The 27,089-nt window shown below is 40.3% G+C and overlaps 1 protein-coding gene across 3 annotated transcripts in view; it reads right to left on the bottom strand.

The window, feature by feature from the left end:
* The window catches only part of gria3a (glutamate receptor, ionotropic, AMPA 3a), a 67,502-nt gene extending 42,511 nt beyond the window's left edge, over positions 1 to 24,991 (bottom strand). The window contains exons 1-3 of one of the 3 annotated variants that reach the window (XR_008829722.1): positions 24,587 to 24,991; positions 24,087 to 24,245; positions 11,309 to 11,548 (exon numbers count right to left, since the gene is read on the bottom strand). Coding sequence is in view for 2 of the 3 variants with exons in the window: in XM_056397583.1 (XP_056253558.1) it covers positions 11,309 to 11,548; positions 24,087 to 24,245; positions 24,587 to 24,674 (487 nt within the window). In the remaining variant the exon portion in view is untranslated. The remainder of the gene's footprint in view (positions 1 to 11,308; positions 11,549 to 24,086; positions 24,246 to 24,586) is intronic. The other 2 variants (XM_056397583.1, XM_056397581.1) reach the window with 2 other exon arrangements.
* Positions 24,992 to 27,089: the final 2,098 nt, after the last annotated feature.

The raw sequence follows: 27,089 nt of genomic DNA, 5'->3' as shown, positions 1-27,089 counted from the left end.
CTTTTAGGTCATAACTAATGGACAGAGTAAAAATACAGACCTTTTTCTGTTTACCACAGAGTTAAAACACTACAGCTGACTGGACTAAATGTGCAGAAGCAACATCATATGCTGTGTTACCCTTTTCTCTCAGAGCAGGGATAAAACCACTGATTCCATAAAATACTGGTTTTTATTACGGGTGTTGAATAAGCTGGTGTAAAATGTGTTTATATAAATACAAGTCGGCTACAGACCCTCACTACCGGACGCAGGCATCACACAAGCTAAACGAACACTGGTTCTCGCTCTGTATACCAGACAGATGATACACAACCTCCCTACAGCACAGACCCGAGTGCATTTCACTATCATGACTACTTCAAGTGTTATATCATATTCTATATGCCTTATCAGCTTACGTAGAAATGTATATAAGCCACTGCTCATAAATACTTTAGACTGAGTTTGGGCGAGTTACACAGTTATGACACTTTGACATTAGAAAACTGTTTACATGCTCATTGGCTGATGGAGGAAAGTTTCTCTGTACTCTCCCTAAATTTGAGTTCAAGACGTATATCTACAAACATGGTTTTGTGACATCACAAGTTTGGAAGCCAATCATGGTCCAGTATGCAAGTTTGTCTTGCAAGTTTTAACATTTGAAACATATCAGAACTGTAGAAATAAGCTGCAAACATCAAAATCACCATATTAAAAACTCTGTCACTCAATATGCAGTTGTGCTGCAAACAATGGCAGAAAAGAGCACAGTTACTGTTATCGTAATAAAGCAAACACGCTGTTCGACTGGTGCCTTCCAGGTACACAGCAGTTGGACATAGTGTCCAAACAACGGAAAGATTAGAAGTCTCTGTAATACATATCAGCATACATCAGATACATCTCAGCATTCATCGTGGTCAGAGATGACTGAACTTGAAAAAGATAATTATTTTGTGGGAGTGCAGAGGTTTAAAATGACTTGGCAAGCACTGATATAAAGCACAGCGTGTTCTTTTGGGGGCCAGTAGCAGGGCTATAAGATTTTGTCTTTAGCAATAACCCAGAATAAAAACATGATCTGCACTTCTGACTCACATGCATCATTTAATCAGAAATGTAAAAAAAAAAAATTAAGAAAATTAAAAAATGAATTACATTCACAGCAAAAAGAACTAGCTGTTCTCAACAGGCTCAAGCATTCAGCAGTAACAGTTACGTGTGGACATCTGAGCTGACGTGTTCCCAACACAACTCCTGTATTCAGAGCACAGTGACTCGGCTGACATGTTCACCCTCCATTCCCTTGCTGGTGACCTTCACAGTGAAGTGCTTGGCAAACAGCACTCAGATCAGGTATGGCCTTTAAAGATAAGTGGCTCTTGCTGGGCACCACCACAACAGTCACTCAGAAGTCCAAAGAGGCGATGTTCGTCCACATGTCTCCTACTTAGGGAGGTCAGGGAATTCAGAAAGGGTGTTAGTGCGACTGTCCTGTCTCAGAGCATTGTGATTATAGATAGGAAACTGCTGAGCTAACCTCCGACTGGGCCCAACTCTGTCATTGCCCTGCCTTTATAAAGTCAAACAGGAAGAAGCATGTCTTGTTTTGTTTTTTTATCAGTTCATCGATATCAAAACTAGACTCCAACACAGTATATCTCTGGTGGCAGAGGGGAAATGAAAAGGCAAAGGCTGAGTGTCAGCTCTCTTCCCAGTATTTTGACACATAGCACTGAAAACCTTAAGCTGGGATATGCATGACATTTTGAAATGTGTTAGTAGTTGCTTAAGAAAAAGGATTTAGAGGGATTTACAAATGATTCCCTCAAGAGTTTTATTTTCATTCCTTTTCTGACACTAAACTAAGCTGGATATTCTGGATTTAAACGTTTGTATGAGCTTGTCGATGTTAAGCTACAGAGTGTGCTCACAATTGAAGATATGTGGAAATAAAAGCTAAGTTCGAAAATGTCCTGAACTGAAGGAATTAACTGAATGTGACATTCAGTGCACTGTAACGTCCACAGCCACAATGCAGATGTGAAGTCTGAATGTCAAAGGACACCCAAGTCTCTTGGTGAATATTAACACTGGTGTGATTTATCAGTCGGTGCACAGATGACAAAGTCTTTTGGTCAAAGAGTTTGGGTTGACTTTGTAAACAGATGGTATGGTTTGGTAACAGCCAGCAGGCAGGACAACCATCAAGGGCATTTTACAGAGTCAATTATTCAGTAGCGTTCTGAAAAATAATACATATTCAAAATCATGAGCATATTGTCTCAAGGCTATATATAGCACTCAAATAACATCTTACAGAAACAGCCTTGACATCAGGGGAAGCAGCTCTCAAAACAGTAGGTTTTGAGATCTGCTGAGCACCAAAAGGCATACGGACTAAGTTAGCAACTAGCTGGTGAAAATTTAGCAACTAAAGAGCCAAATCTTTCCATCAGAAGTTGGTGGAGACCAAAAACCGAGCTGAAGGGAGAGTGAACAAAAACAGTATAGTGTTGCTCCATATCTTCTGGGTGTAAATGGGAAACTGCACCAGCCCCCAAGTAGCCAAAAAATCAGTTACTGCAACTTTTAGTATGAGTACGACTTCATCCTCACACTATAAATACTGAAAACTAAGAATAAACAAAATAATAAAATAAGACATATATACATAATTGAACTACTCAAAATCTAGGGTACTTTCTATTTACATTTATACTTTTTTATATTTGCATATATGCAGTTATGCAAGCATCTGTGGGATTTGAAGTCTCAAACACAAAGAGAGACAGACTCAGTATCTGTAGGCAAAGAACAAAAGGGAATAAAAAGCTTTGAGTTATTATCGCAACATCATCTGCAGTTATGATGCACCAGTACTCAAATGGACAGGTCCCTCTTCCATCAGCTCACAACTGAAATTAGTTTTTACTGGCAGCTTCTCAAAGAGAAGCGAGAGGACAACTGTTTTCCTGAGGAGATAAGTGGTGACATGGACCAGACCTGTATCACGGTGACAATAGGTAAAATGTTTTAATGTCATGTAAATGAGCATGACATTTGCAGTGCAAGATTGCCATGGCAATTGGTTCTTGAACCAGGAAGAGTGGCAAACTAATGGTCTAATGTCTAACATGAGTTGGGCAAAATACTTCAGCTAGAGCTCAAGCACAGAACAAAACAAATACTGTATATGCTGTCCCCAAATGTCACATCCTCCCAAGCTACCACACTATAATCACAATAATGGGATTATATTCCATACTGTATTCATGCTCAAGTCTACAAACACAAACATTGTTAAACACACTTTGCTGTGAAGTTTGTCCACAAAATACACCCAGAGAAATGCCTAAAGATGAGGGCCATTGTTAGTGCAGGCAACACAAAGCAGAGCTGGCCTGCATGCGGGATTCTCTTGAATATATGAGCTCAGTAGCCCACACAGCACTGCCCAGGAGATCAGAGTGTACTCCTCTGATGTGGTGTTCTTTGCAGCTCAGAGGATTGGCTTTATAGAGCACAACACTGTTTAGCTATTTTGTTCATGTGTGTGTAGTATTGTAGGCTACTCACAGTCATGTAGCGCATGTTGGACAAAAGTAGGCTATTGTCTAACTGGCATATTATATTATTGGTTGTTTTTCTTTAACAAATTACATCAAAATTGGTTTTTAGATTTTAAAACATGAGGGAAAAATATTTGATCAAATGTAGAATAGTACATTTACCAGGAGATTAATTTCCTCCGTGGCAGACAGAGCTGGAAGAGAGAGACTGACTGAGGCTCTGCTGGCACCTGTCCGGGTGTTTCCTCTTGTCTGTCTTGGGCAGCGGCTCACATGACGGCTGAGGGTGGTGTGCAGTCTCAACTGTGACTCAGTCGTCCCTCCCCCTCCCTGGAGAAGGTGACCTCTTTAAAATTCTCTTGCAGGCATCTGAACTGCGCCGTTGTCATTGGATGCCCAAAGCTGAGCGCAACAGACAAAGCCACTGAATCTACTTCAGAGAAATTTCCAAAAATCTCAAAGCTTATATGTGGCTCCACAGAGAAGACTGTTTTCAGTGGGCAATGTTAACAGAGCCAGTGAAATAAAAAAGAACTAAAGCTGCCAAATGACAGTAAAAGGACACTTTTGAGTACAATTAGCCTAACGCCTACTCCCAATGCAGACCAATGCAGATAACAGCTCCTTGTTCCAAATTAGCTGAACTGCAAAGAGCCCTGCACCCCCACACCACCCACTCCTGCCAAATCCCTGATCAGAGCTAATCAAACAGATTATTTCTTATCTAATGACAGCTGCAAAGTTGCTAACAGAATGTTGAGCATTTCTCCTCCTGTCTCCTTTCATTTTTTATGTAACTTTTGTCGTGCTTTAAGATGATTCAGACTCTGAATACATTTACACATACAAATATAAAGACAGAGCGAGAGACTAAAAAACACATGCATAAAGCATAGATATTTGTATTTGAACCAGATACAGAGAAATGGAGCAAGCTGGCTCTTGACCATCAGTGAGAGCTGCACTAACTGCCTGTTCTATTTCTACTCTGCTATAAAAAAAAAAAACACCCTCCCATCTCTTAAGCAAAATATAAATGGCGTTTCCTCTTGGGCAAACAGGGAAGCGCACATCACATCAATCTCTTTCATAGTGCAAAATGACTACTGTTGTAATGGCCTTGCGTTATCCTGGTAGCGACTATCCTGAAATAGATAAGAGGCATTTTAGCAAAACAGATACAAAAGTCAAGGCATAAACAGAGAAGTGGCTAATGAAGCAGTCACCTGGTTTCTTATTTGGCCCTGCCAAGTGCTAAGGTTAGAGCAGATTAGATATGACAAGCTGGATCTCACAGTAAAAGATGGGAGGGGAGGGGGCCTTCGGATTCATAGTAAAAAACATTTGGTGCATCTGACAGCATATCTGACAGTGCTTGGCCCTCTGTGCCATTTGCTGTATTCTGACGCAGGAGAGGGACACAAAAGCTTTGCTGACTCCTCTGTTCCTTCCCTCGCTCTTCGTCTCCAGCACAGTTTCATTTTCTTTTCTATTAATTTGAAGATGTGGCTATTTCAATCTCTCAACAATGTTGAGCTGCGGAAGAGAAGAAAATCTTAAATGTAGCTGGAATAAACCTCTTGCTCCTAAGCTGCTCGCCTGCCCTGTGCCCTGTTTACTCCCTGAGCCGGCAGGACTGAACAGACATTTAAAATAAGAGCAGGATTAAAGGTTTGATAATCAATGATTACCATGTGTATTGATTTCTCATTTTTTAAGTGGCAGCATTTTGAGTCAAAAGGGGGGGGGGGGATAAGCACTGATGGTATAGTAACAGATATGGCAAATGTTATTGATCCCACTTCAGGCCACTTATTGACAAGAGTTACAGGTGTGTGAGATCTCAGATTAATTTGAATGTCTCCATATAACAAACATAAGTGAGTGAGTAAAAATCTGGTTGTCTCGCTATTTAAATAGAACTTTTATTTCCTGTAAAACATATTTCACTTTTGTCAACCATTTTTACACCATGATTTATTGTATTGGTGTTTTGTGTACGATTTTTATGCATCAATTCGATGAAGTACTTTGATCACTGCATAGATTAACTGAGAGCTCCCTCAAACAGCGAACTTCACATGTAGAACTATTTGCTATAACTGGTCAGTTCCTTGACGTATGTCTGAATGAACAATTTCTAAATTGATTTTTCAGAAAATGAACAAAAACATAAAACAATATCATGATACAAAATTACATACAGTTTACAGTGATAGTGGATGTATTGGTGAAAAATATCTTTTGAGCGCTTGTGCTTTAATTTGCAATGAATTTGTCACAGCAGTTCACAGTAGTGATGGTAAAAGGAGTGACGGTAAAAGCTGAGTGGGATGTAGGAACTGTCCATGGTCCTGAAACAATGATCTCTGCACAGTTTGTTTTATCAAACCCTGGAATAGTGAATGTATTCAGTACACATGGACACAGTGCAAAAAGGATCTAAATGTACACTTCCTATCCACTCCTGCCAGTTTAACAATTCATGCAGCCAGATTGCTGCAGTAAGGGCTTGTTCACATACACTGGCAGAGTGAGCGGGTTATGTAGAGATGCACAAACTACAGACTGTCTGTAACAAGCATTGCAACTACCCTTTTCAAGCAAAGCCCAAAAGATTTACAGTGATGCTACTGTTTAAAGTTATGTAATGTTTTCCTGAAGGTTGCTGTAGTGGCACTAGTGTGAGAAGATGTCTTCATATGTGAAAGCAGGAATGCCCATAATAAGAAGCTGTGTTCATTTAAATCTGGGCTTTATGGTGGTCAAATCATCCATACTGAGAAATAAAATGGTTTGATCAATTCTCCCACGCTGAGAAAGTGCTGAAAATGTTTGGTATTATGCATTAATAATTCACATACATGAAGAAACAATGGGCTCGATACTGCAGAGTGCAGCAGAATGTCTGCAGCTTACATGTTGTTTGATGTTGTTTTCAGCTGCACTGCCTCTGCATGCGTGGATGTGCATGGATCAATTGGTGCCATTTTGGGCATCTGACAGAGTGAGCGCTTGATAACAGAGGTTTGGTTCATGCAGAAACACCCCGACAGCTAACGCCTCAGCTGTATCTTCTCAGTGAATGCACACTGCCCTTTGAGGTTTTCACCAATGAGGTCACCGCACAGTTACCCACATGCAGCATCTGAGCTGCCTTTCCAAACACACTCCATTCCCTGCTGTAAATCTAAGGGCAATCTGATTCCCATGGGGAATATAAAATTAATTCAACATGCTGAGTTAGAGAAGGTTCTCAAAAGTACTGAGCCAAATAAATATGTTATCCATAAGAATACATGAGAAGATATACACTGCTCTATTTTGAAACTTCATTAAATTTGACTTAGTCCTGTGTATCCTTATCAATTTTTTAAGTTAAAGTGAGTCTTGTGCTTTCCCATCTGCATATCTTTGTTTTTTATTACCCTTTGAAACCCATCTAGCACCTTTCAGTCACTACTTGTTTATGCTGTTACATGTGTATCCCAGTGACGCTCTCCTTTGCTCTTTCTGTGTTTTCTACAGAGCATAATAGAGTCCTTGAACAGAGAGGAAAACAACTCTCTTGAAGCAGAAAAGCTTGATTGATGAATCTCTGCCTCTGTCCCAATATTAGGGCCCGGGAGGAAAACATTGTTTACTCACAGAGGGGGTTCAAGGCCTATTGATACGTGTCCATCTCAAAGTGAAGTTGCAGTAAGGTGTTCGTAAAGTGGAACAGCTGCTCGGTGCCACTCTCTCTCTGTCTCTGTCTCTCTGTCTCTCCCACTCTCTGTTAATGAGCCGGTGTGCCTGGCTGCTGAGTGCAGCTCTTTAGCAGCATGCAATTAATCAGATGTTTCCTTGCGGAGACGAAACCAACCAGACATTCAGCAGCAGGGCGGTGTGATTACACACCGAATGCAAATTCTCCAACGTCCCCACCATCCCTATTTGTCAGAGCAGCAGGAAAATGCAGGAAAAGCTGCAGTTAAAGGCTGTTAGATTGCAGTCCTTCATTTTGATGGCAACAAAAAAAAAAAGATCTAGTTTGCATTACGTTGAGTACATGAATCAGGAGTCTTACATTAGACAGCAAGGATTAGACTACACAGGAAGATCTCACACGCAAACATTTACTCAAATTGCTTTCTTAGCTACTTATAGTTTTGAATTATTTGTACTTTACTTGATTATTTCTGTTTTCTGGTACTCTGTATTTTGTACTCTTTACCTTACAATTCAGGGGGAAATATTGTACTTTCTACTTGACTACATTGATTTGATAACTTTATTTACATTGCAATTCCAGGTTAAAAATAAATGATGGTGTATAAGCTAAAACTTTATTGAGCCCCACAGGGAAATTCACAGGCTTCCCAGCTGTATACAGCTCCACCTATGCATCAATAATTATAATTCATTAATACAATACAGTGTGTTATTCTTCAGAATTACTACTTTCATTTGTGGTATTTTAAGTATATTTTGATGCAATTACTAAATCAAATTTTGAGAGCAGGACTTTTACTTGTAACAGTTACTCTACACTGCAGTATTTTGACTTTTACTTCACTTCACTTTTTCTCTTCTTTTAGATCTTCCACCACTGATCTCAATTAAATACTCAAAAACTGCAGAGTGACATTGCTTCAAGCTAGTAGTGTATTACACACAGAAGAATCCTGAGAGATAACCGTACAGGAGAGGACAACAATGGAGGTGAAAACTATAATGCACCGCAATCATCTCTATAAGCATCAAATGGAGAACATGCAGCGCTTCTCTTTATATTTCTTTAATGAAATGATGATCCTCTCAATCACCACAAAAGCAAAGATTAGAATAAGTTATTTTATCCATTAAGATCCTGATGTCTTGTGGAAATGTTTTTTCATTTTATATTTCACAACAGAAGTTGGACTGTGTTTCTCTTGACATCAGAACAATCTTTGTTTTCTAAAAAACTGCAGCTTAGGACACGTTCACAGTGACTTCACCTCTGTGCCTCGGTAGTTTCTTCTTGGTGAAGACAGTTTTTGTAATATAAAGGTTTTGTTTTACTTTTGAAACTTGAAGTAGAATTTGGAGTTACAACTGTACTTTCACATAGTTGTTTTTGTACTTTTTTAAGTATTTTCTTCACCACTGATCTCAATGCATTAAATGCTAAATATAAAAATAGCAGAATAACATTGCAATGGATTTCTTGTTTAATCAGTTTGAGGATCAGTTCAATATGAAGATTATTTTAGAAACGGTCATAATTTTGACTAAACTGTGCGCTTTTGACCTGTCATGAACGGTTATACTGTGGTACTTCTGGTAAAATGGTTAAGCAGTATTTGCAAATTGGCAGTAAATAAGCTAAACATGAGAAAACCTGGTGCGGTCCTACTCTCAGTGGCCAGCTGGTAATGCCCAGATGTTCTCGGTTCAAGAGGTCTTTCCTGCCAGTGGCCATTAGTCTGTTTAATGAGGACATTTCATAGCCAGTACATCTAGGATAAATAGGTGACTTTCCACTGCAGCAGATTAACATGTCTTTAATGACCCATGTGTGTTTAAAGGTGTAAAGTCTGTCTTTTTCTTTGTTGTGCTTCTCCAGGATCTCTGCGACATACTCAGTTTACTCAGTCAATTCTTCTAATGGGATGAAAACAGGAGCAGATTCCTGTAAAAACCAGCTGTGGGAAACAAGCTCCACTATTATTATATAATTATCATTATGAAGATGTTTTGCAATGAAAACAGTTTAAATCGGTACAATACTGCTGACAGAGGAAGGCATGTCCAACATGATAGTGAAGCTGAACTTGTCTGATGTTGATACCATGTCCAATTTGAAATACATGCTGAAAATTAAATGTGCTGTTCATACATGAAGTGGTATCTCTGGGCATTTTAGTTTCTATTAAAGTCAAAATCCCGTCCTACAGATACAGGTTTGATGGTAGTTATGCCTCCAGGCTATGATAGAAAAAAAAATCTCTTTATGCCGTGTGATGAAAGAGTAGACGGAGCCCACTTCCTCAAGATCTACTGCAAGGAATCAACACTTACATTTTAATGATTTTTCTGATTTCAAGCCGACTTTTAGACGCCTTTGCTTTTTGTTCTGATGAAAGTCTCTGTTCAGATGAGGCAAGAGTCTTGTTAAGTGACAGACATTATACATATCACTGTAAAAAGAGACCATCACAGTCCCCAACAAACTGTCAACATTCACTCACAAAAGCATCTCTCAGGAGCCCCTTGCTTGTCCCTCTCTGGCCCTGATTGGAGCTCCTTCCTACAATGAAGATTAAACTGACATTTGGATGAGTGGTGGGTATATTGTTCCAGAACCTTGATGGGGAGGAGCGGGAAGGGACTGGCGGCCAAAATAGGATGGCTAACTAGCCTCTCAGCAAACACAAGCTGTGCAGCATGTGGGAATCCATCCTAAACTACAGTGTTTACACTGTGTCATGCTGTGGAAAGTGGCCGGGTATTACAGATGGTGGCCCGTCAGCCTCAACACAGCAAGTGAAAGAGGCCAACAAAGTCAAGCAGAGCTCTAAGGGCCACATCAGGAAGCACTTCTGAGAAGGTTGATTATGCCCAGGAGAGGTTCTAAACTCCTTAATCATTTTGTGTGAACCACACCAGCCAACCAATTATCAGCTTCTACTATCTGCCACAGATTCACACAGACACATCGGTCAGATCAATAAAACTCAGGTCCCCTCACATCCCAATTAGAAAAGTGTTGCTGTTGACTTTGTTTGTTATAAGGGTTTAAATAAGCTCTTACTTTATGCCAGATGTATCTAAATCTGTTTAACATGCTGCCAAAAAAGTGTTTTTGCAGATGGACAAAATGGCTCTGTAAGAATCCGTTTAGTGACTGAGCAGTAGATTAGACAACCACCTGAAATGGAGATATATAAAGTGAGGTGGGGGCAGTGGAAAAGGAGTGCACTTGTCCTAGAAATGCTCTATGTCAGTTTAAAAATACTTAGAATGTACAGTTTTGAACAGTTTGGCACATTTACCAGCAGAGACTGCACCCAGAAAACTTCTAAACCTACTGAATCATTTGAAATACAACTAACACAAATGGCGTCACATCATATAGCACATCTTTGCTGCTACAATCAGCCTGTGACCAGCTTGTGGTCCAAAATCCTTATCCCAGACAGATTGTTGTGCTGTTTCTTCACACGGCCTCTGCAGATGCTGATCCTCGGAGGACGACAAAGACTCGAGTCTGTAAATAGTTGGCCTACATGACGGCAGCGAGAGGCCATGAAGCACATGCAGAAGTTAGAGTATGTTGTGCTCTGTCTTTATATAATCCAATTAGAGCTAAATGATAATCAGAGAGTGCTGAGGATTAGAGGCTCAGGCGGCTGGAGTCACACTATGGCGGCAGATCAGCAGCACCTGTGAATGACTCATTCCTCGGAAGCAAGGAGCTATTGAGTGCCTCTGTAAGCAGCATTCAGCCACATAGTGAAGCAATTTAGGGCCATTACTGGCATAGATTAAAAATGTATCAGACCACTTAGAATGAGGATTGGGGATGAGGGATTTACATATTAAACAGTGATCATATACACTGTATAATAACACATCTGCATGAGCGGCGCTTGGCGTGCCTATTACTTTTTTCACTTTCTCCAGCAATGAGAAATTCTGCTACTATGCATCTGTCTTCTGCTGAGTGTTAGCCGGTGGTGTTTGCATAGATGTGTGAAAGTGTTTTACTTATTTACCACTCTTACCTCTATCAGTGTCATAAAGGTAGACGAACTTCTCCCACTTGTAATGGTCCAGCAGACTGAGAACAGCTCCTCGCAACCCGGGCCTCATCTGGATGACAAACTGCACATCAGCATCTATGGGGAAGCTAGGCGTAATGAAGGAGGTGTGCAGCGCCCCACAGAAGGAGGTCAGCGTGTTCATGGACTTCCTGTCATAGAAGCCGAAGATGGCATACACTCCTCGGGAGAACTGAGAGCAGACTGGTGACAGAGACAGAGAGCAGGTTCAGGTTGGGGACAAGCACAGTATCATTTCATTCATGTCCTTCCATCACAGAGGGTGCCAAAGTCTAAGCCCAAATTTCATTTTATTCACATATTTTAAGTTAAACTGCTGAGTCTGCTAATGACCAATGTATGGGCAAAAAAAAAAAATGTAATGTTAGGTTGGGATGACAGAGAATTCATGATGGAATTAATCTGAGAGAATTTCTAGCTATCTGAATAAATGGGTGCCATGTGGGATGTCTGCTCCCCATGGCCATGCTGTGCTGCCCGGTGCCCTTCACTTCTCCTTGGTCTAAATGCAACTGCTTGGGTAATCAACTAGATATAATGGGGAAATCAGTGCACTGGCCACAGCTTTTAATGGACAAATACCCTGAAACATGAGCATGCAAATGTGCAAGCATCGGGCTGTGCTGCAGTATAAAAGATTTATATCGAGCTCTATCTGCTACCATCTGCGTGCCTATGGAAATGAGTTCCAGCCATAAACACTTAGTGCATCAGACACTCAGTCTTACGCGGTGTTAAGTATTTTATTTTATTTGTACATAATAAATGAGTTTAATAACACCAAGCAGGGCTGAATCAGGGATATGACCTATGTCTTAATATTAATAATAACTGAAGGAAATGCTGCTCTGATATTTATGACCCTCTGCTCCACATAGATCACAATGCTGTTCATTGAAGCTGCTCAGTATCACAAATCAGCATTTAATGATGTTATTATCTACCTGATATGATTTAATGAGCTGTCTTTTTCAAGAATCTGTAGGCTGAAATCCAGTTATTCTGTGTAAAGTGTATCCTGGTACACACTGTGTGAATGTCTGCTAACACTTTATAATATGGGAACAAAACACATGTTAAGCAATGCATAAATGGAGCATGACTCATGATGATTTAATCCATGAATTTTGCAGGATGTATCAAGAATCCCTGTTGTCCCCCATTAACTAATTAGCTAATTCACAGTTACTTCATACATGAATTAATATACCACCAAATTAGCTGGGGTCCAGCTACTTCAAAAAGGACATGGCATATGAGGTTTTTTCTTTTTTTTTGTTTTTATTACAGTTTTTATTTTTGCTCATGGAAAGATAAATGGAGTGTAACTCAGAAGGTGCAAGTAAATGCTGCTGTAAAACCAAAAACATGTAGCAATAGCAGTTAACAAATCCAGGAAGCATGGACATACGGAGCATAGTCCTGATGCAAAAAACAGAAAAAGTTTTCATTATCACTTTATCATAACTTCACACACAAGATCACCAACAAATAACCTGGTTGACTGGTGCTCCCTCAAGTTACGTCCTGGTACTAAACTGTAAATGATTAGTGATTGTAGACTCACTCAAAGCACGTATTTGCTATTACCTAAAGGGGCTAGCTGCAAGTTTTCTCTGTGGCCAAACGTGGTTTCTTGCCGGGAGTGGGTGATTGTTGCTTGACAAAAGCTTCGGCCATTGTTGTCTTTGTAATACAAGAGGTTATAATACGCCCTCTGAGCAGCGCTACATCTTCAGGGCAGATTGGAGGCTACAGCGAGTCGCTGTTGGAAAGTGAGGAGACGGGCCGGGGCTAGCTGATTAGTGTGCTCACTTCAGCAGAAGAAAAACGGTGATAGAGACCATAGTTAACATTGGTGTTGCTTTCCACCACTGAAGACAGTTCTGGCTGAGCAAAGTGTATACTTAAATCTACTATATCTACTATATTGAAAAGAGATAGCCAGAATAAGTTTTGTACCCTTAAGGGTTACCAGATTTTGAGCTAACATTTGGCAAACACATTCACAGGATTGTACTAAAAATGAGGAACTTTAGTTTCCATAAATGCACATTAGATATGATTGGTTAAAACTGGAAAATATCCCCATACATTTATGTGTTCAAATGCATTAAAATAATTTCACAGTTCCTCCATGTGTTCAGTTGGAGTTCAGCGATGTTATGTTTTTCAACAGTCGCCTCCCTTCGGCTTGACTTTTCCATTAAGACAACCATTCATTCACCCACACATGCCTGATAGCTCGGTTCAGTCATCTTTCTCTCAGTCATTTTATCATTCCTCCATCCCACCATTTTCTCAGCCTTCACACATCACATCAGATCTCACTGGTGTAAGAAATACACTAACACAGGCATCCAGAGAAATGAAATAGCTGCACCTGTTTGAGATGATACTGTAATCAAGCACGAAAATCTTCCAGGGGTTGCTGCACCATTGTTGTGCGCTGAAGGACCATTTCTAAGCATCACTTCAAGGACTCGATGGCCGTTTGATAAATAGCCTGTGGTAAATAATGCTCCCCTTTCGTAAAAAGAAAAATGTCAGAGCGGATGATCTTTTTTCAGTTTTGGCTTCACAAATTACAGATTCACAAATCTCTGCAGCAGCAGACAATATTCAGCTTGAAATTAGAAGGCAGCCATAAAATTAACACCTCTAAGCTCATCCAATATCATCCAATTCTTTTCTCAAAATGGCACCGATATTTTTTGATTGTCGAGCTTAAATAGACAGCCTGTTCCCCTAAAGGACTAATAAAATCATACAGTTGGGCTCATCAAGCAGTAAACAATATTCAACTACAGTAAATTCCCCTTATCATGGTCAGCAATAAAGATACGCATCATTGACTTTATTATAGAGGGAGAGGGTAGCTACTGCAAACGCTGTCTCTCTGAGCATCAGAATACTTAGACCTCTCACAATCTCTGTCCACTTCCATCTTATTTTCTCCATCGCCTAACAAACACCCGAATCTGCCTGTCATTACAGTTACTATCTGCATGGCTCTCCCCCTCACCCTCCATCTCTCTGCGTCTCTTCAGCTCCTGCCACCTCGTCAAACTTAACGTAGATGCAGCAGCACCAGCACTGTCTCACGTCTTCCAGAGACTCAGGGCTTTGCAGCTTTAGGGTCTCTCTTGTTCACAGTTCAGGGAATTTTCTATCATAAAACTGATGTACGGATGAAGTTGTAGTGTCTGTGCACAGCAGGGCCAAGCCTACAAGGTGAATTCTTAAAGCTCTATTGCTAAGGGGGAATAGAAGGGAGCTTGCTGTCCTCGCCTTAACACTGCACACGGTGAGGAAATTGAACTTTATGCATATAAGAAAGTGAGAATGAGGAAAAGGATAGAGGAGGACTCACACTGAGATGAGGGAGTGAACTTTTTTGGACAGAGTCCCTGGTGACCGCCTGGAGGTTTGAAGGGATTGGATTTTGCATTTGCACAAAGTGAGGACAACAATTTCACTTTTTGTGACGATAACAAATAACCTGTTTATGTGTGTCTTGCTGCCTTGTGGAAAGGTACTTTTCTGCCGCTTTTCTGAGAGCAGTGCTTTCGGCAGCACTGGAGGAGAGGAGAGCAGAGCAGCAGGAGTTCAATTCATTTCTTTCTGAGATAGAGGGAGGCTGTGTTGGACTCAGCCACATGGGGATACCTGTCCTGTCTTGTCCTGTTCTGTCCCAGGGTCAGATGTTCAGTAAGAGAAGAAGGCAGAGGACACACACAAACATGTAGCTGCTGTGCCTGCTGATGGCACAAGATGAAAAATGAAGGGGAGAGGCAAAATGATTCGGATTTATCCTGAGGGGTACATGACTTTTTATACCAAATTTTATGGCAGACATGAGACATTTCACTTAAAACCACAAATGTCAACCTCAGGGCGGAACGTCATCTTCCAGAATGTCAAGGCCATCCATCATGTAGTTGTTGACATATTTCAGTCTGGACCAAAGTGGTCGACTGACCAACCCACCAACATTGCCACACTGCTAGCATGGCTAAAAATAGACAGTTACCTGTGTTGATCGGTTACTTTAAGGACTATGAATGAATCTGATGTCTTAGCTGACGATTGGTTTTTTCAACAATAAACCCAGATGTCAAATTCATACTGTAAGAATTTGTGTCATTCATCACGCAGCTGATGCAGACTGAATGCTACACACATTCTTACAGCAGCTTTATTGTGAGACGTCCTGCCCATTAACCCATGATGTCACATGTAGGGTTATGTAACCTCTGCATGATCTACAACTGTGAGAGGAATTATCAACTGTAAATCAAGGTGATCCATTTTCCTATCATGATACACATATACTATATCATATACAAAGTGGGGTCCATAACTCTGAGACCACTTTCCCAGGCATTTGAATTGGCAAATATTGAGGAAACAAAGAGCTGTGAATGATGCTGTGAAAAACTAAAGGTAATGAAGATTTCCACTCCAGTTTTAAAGGAGATTGTCAAATGAGACTGCATTACAAAGCTGGACAGAGGGCGCCGACAAATCTTGTAAATGAGTTGACTGACACTCAGCAGATTCAGTGTATCCTCATGGAAACAAGCTGGGCAGCTAAGCTGGTGCTGTTCACTAAATGATGATTTGCGGGGTCAGAGCACACAGCCAACATCACTCCCCTGTTATTCCAGGTAACATGCATCCTTTGCATTCTGCCAGCAGCTGCTCACTGTGTCTGCAGGATAGGATGTCGTGGGAATATTTCTCTGTCTGTATCTGACACCTGAGCGTGGACACATTAAACTGTGTCGCAGATATTTCCAAACATCCTCAGTATCTACAGTTGTAGTAATGTTGCCATCACTAGCCAAGTTCACTAGGTGCTTCTGCTTGTTTAGAGTCATGGGGGTTGTAGTCTATCCAGAATGCACTGGAGAGAAAACAGCAAAACGGACTGGGTTGACTCAGGAATCATTCAGTATACTATCATCTCCAGCTGGATCTCATTAAGAAAAACGAAAATAGTTTACAAGTATAAGTGTTTTTTTAAATTTTTTATCTAATTAATGCTCCATGAGCATTTTTTGTGCACAGGTACCACAAAAAAACAAAAGTGCACTCTTTATTTATATGCAATGTCTCAGCAGAAAGACAGGGAAATATGAAAAGTCTGCAATTCAGTTTTCCTCTGTACTGATGGCAGCAGGGCTTTTGAATAAGCATGAGTGGACACATATCAAATAAAATGCCACATTTGAAAACATACACATGTAAGGTTAGTGAAGGTTTAAACTCAAAATGCAAAAATGCAAGTGCAGACCAGCACTGTGTAACTGCGAACCTGCCTGCCCTAACCATGGCTGATGCTTTTCAAAGCACAAAATAAGAGCTTGTTTGCTTATGCGTCATCCTTTAACCTTTCAGGGTGCTGCAGTTCAGTTTATTCCTTCTAGCCTCTGTAAACAAGTCAAAACATTTAAGTTATAGGACAAACTTCAGAAATCCAATTTTCATTTTTGTGTTTGTTAATGCATCACAACTGTCAAAATTAAAATGGAAACTGCACTGATATACAGTATTATTGCATATCGATATCTCCATATCTCTGGAGCATAATTCTGCCATACTAAATGAGTTGTCAAATGGATTATGTGATTGTATTTTCAAATAGCAGGTTTAAGTTATGTTAGTTTATACACAATTGGCTGACACAAACGCAACCTCGAGTCGCACCCAAGGAGGCATAGTTGCAGGTCAACACAGCTTATAGTTATTAATAATACAGTACAATGTGCTGCTTTAACTGTGTCCACTTCATGTATGTTTTTAGCTAGAAGACAAACAACTTCTCGTGACACCATGAGGTTCACATTTATGGTTTTGTGTGAAATGTCTCAACAATTATTGGATCCACTGCCAAGAAAGTTGGTACATACATTCATGTCACCTTTAGGATGAATTGTAACGAGTTAAAATTTCATCCAGCACCAGCAGTGCTTCTTCACATCATTGTTATTGTGGGCACGTTAGCATGTTGACGTTGGCATTTAGCTCAAGCCTCGCAGTGCTGCTAGCATAGCTGTAAACTTTCAGCCTTGTTTTATAGCGGCCTTAGGTGAGAAATTAAAATGTTAAATTTCAATTAAAATTTGAACATACTTTGTAAAATACTGTGGAAACAACAGGATGCAACGACTCAGCTTGTCCACATATTTAGAAACACACACATAATTTAATCTTGTGATTTAAAAATACATTTCCAACATTTTGTGCATGGGCTTTTTAATAGTGATTTCTTTCCAGCATCTATTCTGGTCTGAGTTTAATAAACTGCATTCATTCTACCTTATTTGAACCTGCCATAAAAACACAGTAAATTTGTTTGTTTTAAGATGAAAATCTAACTGAAGGCAAAGTGCACACAGTTTAAATGATCTCTGTGTTATGACATTTAAGTGTTTCATATTTTTATCCGCATTACAGTCTGCATTGTTGTGCAATTCGTCTCAGTTGACCAACCACAGAGAAAGCACAGGGCATATAGGGACTGAAGCCTGAGTAGGTGTTTCTCCTCAGGCAGTGTGTGGTTGCATGCTGGCTGGAATTCCCTCTTCTCTACAGATTACAGCTTCGTAGAAGCACACATTTTCTTCCAGTGGGTTACCCCCTGCAGATACTCATTATAAGCAAAGAGTGGGGCAACACTCGTTGGATTAGCCATAATCTGAGAAATACAACTGGATTCAGCCCACATGCTAAAACAACATGACAGAAGGAAATCTACAGCAGCGATACGCGGACAAGGCCTGGGGCCACTGGAGCCTTGTATGGAAGAATAGACTTTAATATTGCACTGCACCGCAGTAAGAGCACTGCTAACACTCCACCTACACATGCTTTGCATATTCTGCAAAAACATCAACCGAGGACCACTATTATAGGAGACAGAGGAATAGAATACGCTTTTTAAAAAGGTTGTAATGCTGTTGTGCAGAAGAAGACACAGGAATCTGATGACTATGTGTGCAAAGCTGCTTCAAATAACTTAACAAATATTCAAGTTCTTAATTTGAATACACAATTGTTAAAAATTCATCAACTCTAACCATGTGTTCTGGTGCTCACGGTTGTAAAATGGACAGAAATCTGACTGAATAAAGGCAATAAAGAATCAAATATGAATATCAAACTAATGAGATTTTGATGATTCTTGTTTCGAGTACATTAAAAACATTCTGTTTCTTCACATTCAACAACTCAATTTCCTATACACTATGAGGCACATATCCAACTTTTCCAAATTTATGAAAGCAGCTGCTCTAAATTATTCACTGCCCCGGTGGCATCTTTGCTTTTCTTTTGCATCACTCTGTGTAGTTCGGCTTGTTGTCCTTGGATAATCTCAGGTAACATTTAGTGAATAACAGCAGAGCTTTCAGAAGCAGCCGCGCTGAAAGACATTGTGTAAGACTGCAACAAACTGCTGCGGCATCACTGTAGCTTGTCAGTAGTGATCACTGTCGGTCCGTTAAAGCGCTGGCATGTAAGCACATTCTGATGCACAGGATGAAAAAACTAACTGTACATCTCCAGCGGCTTGCCCCCTAACCAATCCAGTACTGTTCCGCCATTTTACAGCACTATGACCAGCCAGCACTGAGCGACTCACTTTGAGAAAAATAAGAAATAAGATTCTTTCTGAGGACAACTACGAGCCTGTTTGAACAAATACATGGAGCTTTCTTGCACGTGACACACACTGGTGTCTTCAGTCAGCCAATATTTAAAAACCTCTGTTGTCGTCATGGCCATTTATTTAGCATCAGTACTCCCCTGTTCAAAGAAAGGTACTACATTTATGCTGCATGATGACCCATGAGTGCTGTATTGCCCCACAGCAGTACATCCTAAAAGCTCTTATCATTATTATCTTATTATAAAGGGTCAAAACATCTATGCATGTCTGTGCAAGTAGCAGTTAGAGAACAGCATTGCCTGCAACTGAAATGACTCTTAAGCTAGATAAAATTACTCCCAAGACATTAAAAAGCTCCTATGTATTTGTTATGCTCCATAATGACAAAGCTATGACAAATCTGAGGATGAGTACTTGTCAAGTTGGGGCAGGTCATCCAAACTGACAGGACTCTGGCTGCAGTAGCAGTAACTCAGATATTTTCCTCAGTGTATCGTGATAAAAAGGACATGCTTTGGTGTAAGTGTCTCTTTCTGTTCAAGGGCTCCCAAATCGAGAGGATCCTTTTAAAGCCATCAAACGCAAACACATACATCTGACTGTCCAAATACCCAAGCAAAGGTCGTGGTGAAGCTGTTTTTCATGCTGAAAAAGTTTTGATAATTGAATTTAGGCATGCACATTGCAGCTATAAAGTCGAGAGTGGACTTTCTTCTCCCTCTGATTATTGGTGACCTCACTGATACTGTTGCTGCTGTATTGTGTGGATTAAGATAGAAACTATCATGCTGAATGCTCTCCCTCAGGCCAAACAGTTTGACAACCTTGTCTCTGGTGCTCATGCATCATTCATGTCTTGTCGGTTTAAATGAGTTCTCTGAGTTATGATGGGTACAAGGTTATGTGTTGTTTGGTTACATCCTAGCATGTTTGTTTAACAACAGTAACTAGAGGATAAATGATGTAAAACACTGTCAAATAAAAAAAAAGAAAAAAACATTTTTTTTCTTCCTTAAAACCTTACAGCTTCTGAAATGCTTGTGAGTTGTTTCATTCTTAAATATTTATTTGAATAGTTCCACTTTTTGGAAAATGTCCTCATTTGGTTTCTTCTTGAAGGAATTAGATGTGAAGATCAATATTTTTCCCATGACTAAATGTGAAGCTACTGCCATCAGCCACTTAGCTTAGTTTAAAAGATTAGAAAAACCCTGATTCCAGCGAAGATGACCAGCTGCTCCGTGTAGCTTCATATTTAGTGTACAGAGCAGAGAGCAGTGTCAATCTTCTCATCTAAGAAAACATTGAGAGTGCATCTCCCAAAATGTTGAACTATTCCCTTAGAGCATACAACTCAGTTTACACAGCTAACTATGAACAATATGACTTTCAGACCAAGCGAGTATGACCGCAAGCTGTCTGTCTTTGGCTCTGATAACACTTTTTTTAAAATCACAGAATTGTTAAAAAATACATGTCGGAATTTGTCATTGTGGGTTGCCGCTCTCTGGTCCCCTGCCTGCACTGTTTCTATGCCAATAACAAGGCAATAATAATAATAATAATAATAATAATGATAATAATTCCTTATTTGGACACAGCTTATGCAGTCTTTATAATGCAGAAAAAGAAGAAGAAGGAGAGGAGGAGGAGAAGGAGGAGGAGGATATCTGGCTACATGAACTGGTCTATGCTGCATTAGTGGGACTGTCCATTGCCTACACACTGAAGTGCTCTAACATTAGCCTCTGTCTGAGCAACATCACACTGGTTGAGTCATAGCAGAGGGAGGATAGGTAGCTATAATAGACAATCTAATGAGAAACACAGTCACATTGACGTTTGATGAAATCAAAGTTCATCTCTGGATAGTTTCTGGTGCGAGCACATGCATCCTGTTTCTGTTTCAGACGAGAAAAGTGAAAAGGAAAGTCTTAAAAAATGCATGATGTGGCTTTTTCTGGAGTATTTTTTTTAAAGTGGGACAACAGATTAGAAATGTCCATTTAAACTAAAATGAGCTCACAAATTACTCAGAAAATTTCAATTCATGCATTTTACACTTTGCAAAAATGTTTGATGTAGTATAAGGCTAAATACAGAAGCTTAAATATATATCATTTTGAAATAATCTGATTCCTATATCTGCCCCGTCAACAACATCCAAGCTATAATCCCACTTGGTTTTCCTCATCTCTTCCTGGCCTGACCTCAGTCTTAATGGATCTAACCATCCTATCTCTACATTTGTGCACACTCAGTCCTGGCCTGGGGAAAGGTGTCACATCGATACATCCTGCAGCTTCACTCCAGCCACAAATTGGTGAGATAATAAACACAACAGCAGAGTGAAGTCATTGTCGGGATCAATTCAATCCATTTACAGTGACTGGGAATTATTTGCTGCAATACACCACTGGCTGTTTACAGTTTGGTTTGGTTTTTTTTATTTTTATATCTGCAATGCAAGCATCAAACTGAAAAATTAGTGTCTTGGGCCAGAGGAAGTTGGCAAATCAGATATTTATTAGAGGAGAGAGACTGCGATAGAGAAAATGAAAGCTTGGTGAGAATTGATTTTTCCATACCGGAGAACAAACTGGAGCCACACACACACGCACACACATAAACACACACTACCGCTGAACTATAGCCTTCCACCTATTGATCCACACTGCCAATAACAGAGTCATTTGCCATCAGGGATTTGTAACAATCATTATATACTGACCCAGCTGGAGGACAGCAGTGTTGTCCTGCTTTATTTCAGTCAGAATACCTACAACAACTGCAACAAATGAGCTCTGAGTAAAAAGTACTTCCTCTCTTTCATACAACCAATCCAACCTTCCTTTCATTCAGTTGTTTATTTCATACTAAGGAGGGAGTTTTGTAGACAAACCCAAAGATCACAAGCAATAAGCAGATTTTAAAATCTCACTCATCTTAACACTTTGCTAATATTTTCAAAATGGATTGATATGAGCTGCAGGAAAGCATAGCAATGACTAACCTGTAATTCTTGCCAGAATAGAAATGTGTCAAATCATAATCATCACATTCCTTTGCTAGATCAACACCTGCCAGGCAAACAGGACATTATACAATCCAGACTACTATAATAAGAACCATGTAGCTTGGTGCAGTTTCAAGCAATGTCTTAGTCACAAAAAGTGGCCTGGCTGGTCTGCATAATGAGCCGCTCTCTGGTCTTTTTCAACTGGAGAGCATCTAGCATCAGTTCTGTAGCGTCAGCTCATCTCGATGAGATGAATCCTCCTGATTATCTTGTTTTTCTTCTTAAGCTTCAGGAGGAAAAACCTTCAGCTTCTTTCAAAAACAATGGATTCAGGTTTAGTCAAAGTCAGTCCTGGCTATGGTCCAAATGGTTAATAAGTGCATGATCCAAAAATATACAGTAACCGCTTTTGTAATTCAACAGGCCTCTATTTTCATTACAGGGATCCACATGTGGAAGGAAAAAAGGGTTTTAGGTCCCTACAAAACTTGCAGTAGAAGCGTTATCCTGTGGAATAAATGACTCAAAACATCTATTTATAGCCTATATACATAATGCAATTATTTGTATGTGACCAAAAGACGACCTGTGGTTTAAATATGACAGGAGGAAAAACAGCTCATTGACACCGTGTTTTGCTGGATGACTTATTTTACATGATGACATCCTTTTTTTTTTTGCGTCCTTAAAATGAACAAGAGTTTGCGCTTTGTCCCTGATCCGGACAAGCCAAGCATGTCAGATTCATCTCTTCTTCACCAACAACGGAGGAAGTGCCCTTGAGCTAAGCACTGACCCCACAGCTGCTCCAGTGTAATTACTCAGCAGCTGACAGTTTAAGGCTGTGGTCGAACTGGGCAGCGTCAAGGTGTGAGTGTGTGAATGTGTGTAATCCTGCTTCCGCCTGCAACTTCTCCCCAAGCCTGCTCCTTGTCCCCAGTTACACACAGGTTAACAACTACGTCTCTTCAGCAGCATTTTGCATTTTCATTATAACTGAGCCCCTGATGTGCACAATTTGGCTCAATTTTCATTTCTTTTTTTCTTTTGTTTTTTTCTTTTTTACACAGGCGTCTGGACGGCAGCTGACAGAGTTTGGAGAGCTGCAGCTGATCCTTAAGCATGAAGTGTGAAGTGCAGTTGGTGGGAAGAAAGATAACAAATTAATTCTCCAGACAGAACTCGGTGCCCTACATGGCAGACGAGTGACTGGTAGACCAATTATGAAGCCATCTCACACTCCATAGCCCTTCCTTTCAAATCCATCATGTTCTTGGAGATGACTACATGGGTTACAGCATGTTAGAGTTGATACAGTAGCCTATTTATCCATCAAAAGTGCAGTCAGAAGAATTTACAGCACTGTGCTGCAGGTATAACCTAATGTTATATTTCAAATCATTATCAAAGGCACTGATGATCAGGTAGAATGATTTGGAGCCACACAAATGGAAAAATGGGTAACAAAGCCTAAAGATGGCTACTGATCTATATATATATATACACACATATATACACATATTATATATACTTATATAGTATATATAATATAGTATAGTACAGTTAGGTTTAAAAAGACAAGATCAAATGCAACAATTTGCATGATACAACCAACTCAACCAGTAGCTACCACCACAATTACACTTGAAACTATCATCTAAAGCCAGCCAGACAATAACCAGAGCAGCAGTATTTGTTTTCCCCTCTAGAATTACTGAATTACTTGGTTTACAAAGTCACTGGGTTTGGCCAATTAGAGGCCATCATGCTCCATCATCCAGCAGGTTCATTTTGGATGGTAGCCTATGACTGAGGAGCATTAGGCCGGACACTTGGCAGGTGACCATCCATTTCATTCAAGCAGCAATTTCAGTTCATAAACAGCATTCAGCATCATCTCTGGATACAATTTGGAAAAACAGCCTATATCTGCATCATGTGTTATTTTAAACAAAAAACAGCGAGCTTCCCCTGCTGTTCATACACAGGAAAGTCTTGAGAGGTTTAAACATTGTAGAACTACTCACACGCATGTGTGACAGAGAAACTGTTGGACGACTCCAGGTTGTCAACATTGTAATTGAGGTGGAAGGGTTTCTCCGTCACATTCTGGTTGGTGTTATACAGCTGGACAGCAAACCTGAATGCGCTGTGCTCCTGCACCGTAGAGCGCATGAACAGTCCACCTACAGGGAGAAAATGTCACAATTGACAGCGCTCAATGAGCTCATCCACATACACAAGAAGAATGCGCGTTTCATTTCATAAGGACATTGTAACTAGATCAGTTAGTAGATAAATGTGTTAGCACATTTACTAAATAATGCGCTGCAGAAAGGGAAACTCGCTCTGATAATTTGGATCAACTCTATTTTTTTACCAAACCGCCCACAAAGAATTTTAAAATCCTACAACCTCCTGGCTCTATAAGAAGTGAACTTGGCAATGAATTATGTAAATCACCAAATCAGTGCGTCCTATTAGGACAAGAAATGTCCATGTAGTCAGAGCATCCCAGTGAACTTACCAATGTTGATTTGATTCGGAAACCCTGCCAGCGAATCCCCCCAAAAATACAACAAAACAAGGACTGTCGCTATTGTGCGATGCCACATTTTTCTCGGAGAAGTGGAATCAACTCCTGGTCTGGATGTGACAGAGGAGAAGCAGGGAGAACCATGTAAACGGGCTTGTACGCAAAGAAATCCACAAGATGCGGCGGGTCTTTCTCTCACTCACTGTGTGCACCCACGTTGAATGTGTGCCAGCGCAACTGCAGCGCCAGCCTCTTTGCTGCTACTGCTGCTGCTGCTGCTGCTGCTGCTGGAAACCTAAAGCCAATGTTCTATCTCAAAGATGGTGGTGGAGGAGGTGGAGGAGGAGAGGGAAAGCGGATCTCCTTACTGTGGATAAAGACCTTTGAAATGGACCACAGAGACGGAAGGAGGGAGGGATGGATGGAAGGAGGGAGAGAGAGAGAGAGAGAGAGAGAGAGAGATATGAGGGAGGGGGGGGGGCGTTTGTCAAACTTGGTCTGACGTTGAATTATAATAAGAGCAGCCTCCAGTCTTCCTCCTCACGTCACTGCAGAGTTGGAGTGTGAGGCGGTGCTGCCTGAGCTGAATTTGGTGTGTGTGGTGCAAAGTCAGAGCAGCACACACCGGCATCTAGTTTAACACTATACTGTTGACTTGTAAGTGATCATGAGGGCATATCTATCTATCTATCTATCTATCTATCTATCTATCTATCTATATCTATCTATCTATCTATCTATCTATCTATGACTCTCCCCTGTTGTGTTCAGATGTGTGCTCTCATGCAGCAACACTCCTGAACACTTGCAGCATAATCTTAGGCTGTCCCCTGCAGGTGTTTGGGTGCAGAGGCTGTAGATGTGGGAGCTAATGCACTGATTTATCACTGTTTAATCACTGTTTGCCAAGCGTCCCAGCTAGTGTTATATACTGGAATCCAATTGACTCACTTGCGTTAGTCATTTGAATTCACAGTCAGTTTTGTCAACAACATGAACAGTTGATGCAGAGAGTCCATGAGCAGGAACCTAATTTGTATTTATTGAATTCATTATTGACATTAGGTTTGTTGATCACTGTTTGTATCTTTATGCTGTTTTTGTCGGTATAAAAGAAAGTGCTGTTTTAGCCAACGCAACCCTGACTCACAAAATATAAAATATGATAAGATGCCTGAGGTCATCATCATTCTTAGCAGATTATCTTAAGCGATTGCCTATAAAACTGGCTGTGTCCCAGACAGACAATGGAGATTCTACAAGGATCAGAACAGACAGATCTTTAACCTTATAGAAGCTTGTTTGGGGGTTTCTCTGGGCCATGCATTTAATATACCACCATGACAGGGAAATTGTGCTCTGCCTGGCAATCAGACTCGCTTTGCAGGAATCATGAACAACATGGGTGCACCAGCAGCACAGCAAGTGCACTCATCTCTCTCACCTCACCAGTTGATTGTCAGGTAATGTCTGGCCCAAAAAAGTAACAAAGTCAGTGAACCTGCAGCCAATTTCAAACATACTCCGGTTATCAACAGTTTGATACGATTCTACTAAAGCAGTTGTGCTTGATCTGGCGTTAATGCCACAAACTTGATGTATTTTTTTTCTTTTTTACTGCTTCTCATTTAAAACACTGCAGCTCCATAAAAACCTAATAGCCATCTTTTAGGTTTACAGGTGATTTTCAAGCTTTGAAATTTAATCATTGTCTTTCATAGTGCTTTTTTATCACGCTGTATGTAATTCAAAGCACACTCTGTACTCCGAGCTGCTGTACTGCAAAGGAATGTGATTTAAATCTAGTGAAATTAGTTATTGAACACCATTTTTTAAGGACAAGCACTCCTCTGCCTGAAGTTCATTCTCCTTAATTATTTATCTATTTCAAGACATTATATCGCTTTATTCACCCCAGTAGTGCTTACTCACTATGGGCGACTCTTACATTCCATTAGATTAGCTGAGCAATACAATATCAATTATGCTCACAGAGTGTGATTTGTTGGAACAGGGACGTGCGTGTCTATACACTATATGTGTGCTGGAATGGTAGAAATCATTACAGCTTCCTTTTTGGACTGCTGCAAAACCAGCACAGCAGAACAAGCTACAGAGTCTGTGCTTATTGATCTGGATGTGATTTAATGCTTGCCATACAACTCTAATCTTTCATAGGACACGGCAAGTAGAACAACTGCACTATAATTAAGTTCAATTTCATGAGGGAAAATACTGTCTGGATGGTATGACCTTTTCGCAGACATACACATCTGTTAGTTTGTCGTTTGCAGATATGAGTTCCCTGCCACTTGAAAAACGATCCAATTAATTTCAGACCACTTGCACATAAACCCATATTGTTTAAATGAAATTCTTGCAAAACATACACACACCAGAGGGGTCGGCATATCAACAACAGGTTAATATAAGTATAGGCCAAAGTGCAGCCTGCAATAAACTACATTTAACTAAATTCTCTATGCTGCTGAGA

Source organism: Seriola aureovittata, chromosome 15, assembly GCF_021018895.1.
Source record: "Seriola aureovittata isolate HTS-2021-v1 ecotype China chromosome 15, ASM2101889v1, whole genome shotgun sequence".
Taxonomy (NCBI): domain Eukaryota; kingdom Metazoa; phylum Chordata; class Actinopteri; order Carangiformes; family Carangidae; genus Seriola; species Seriola aureovittata.
This window is presented reverse-complemented; position numbering and strand designations above follow the sequence as displayed.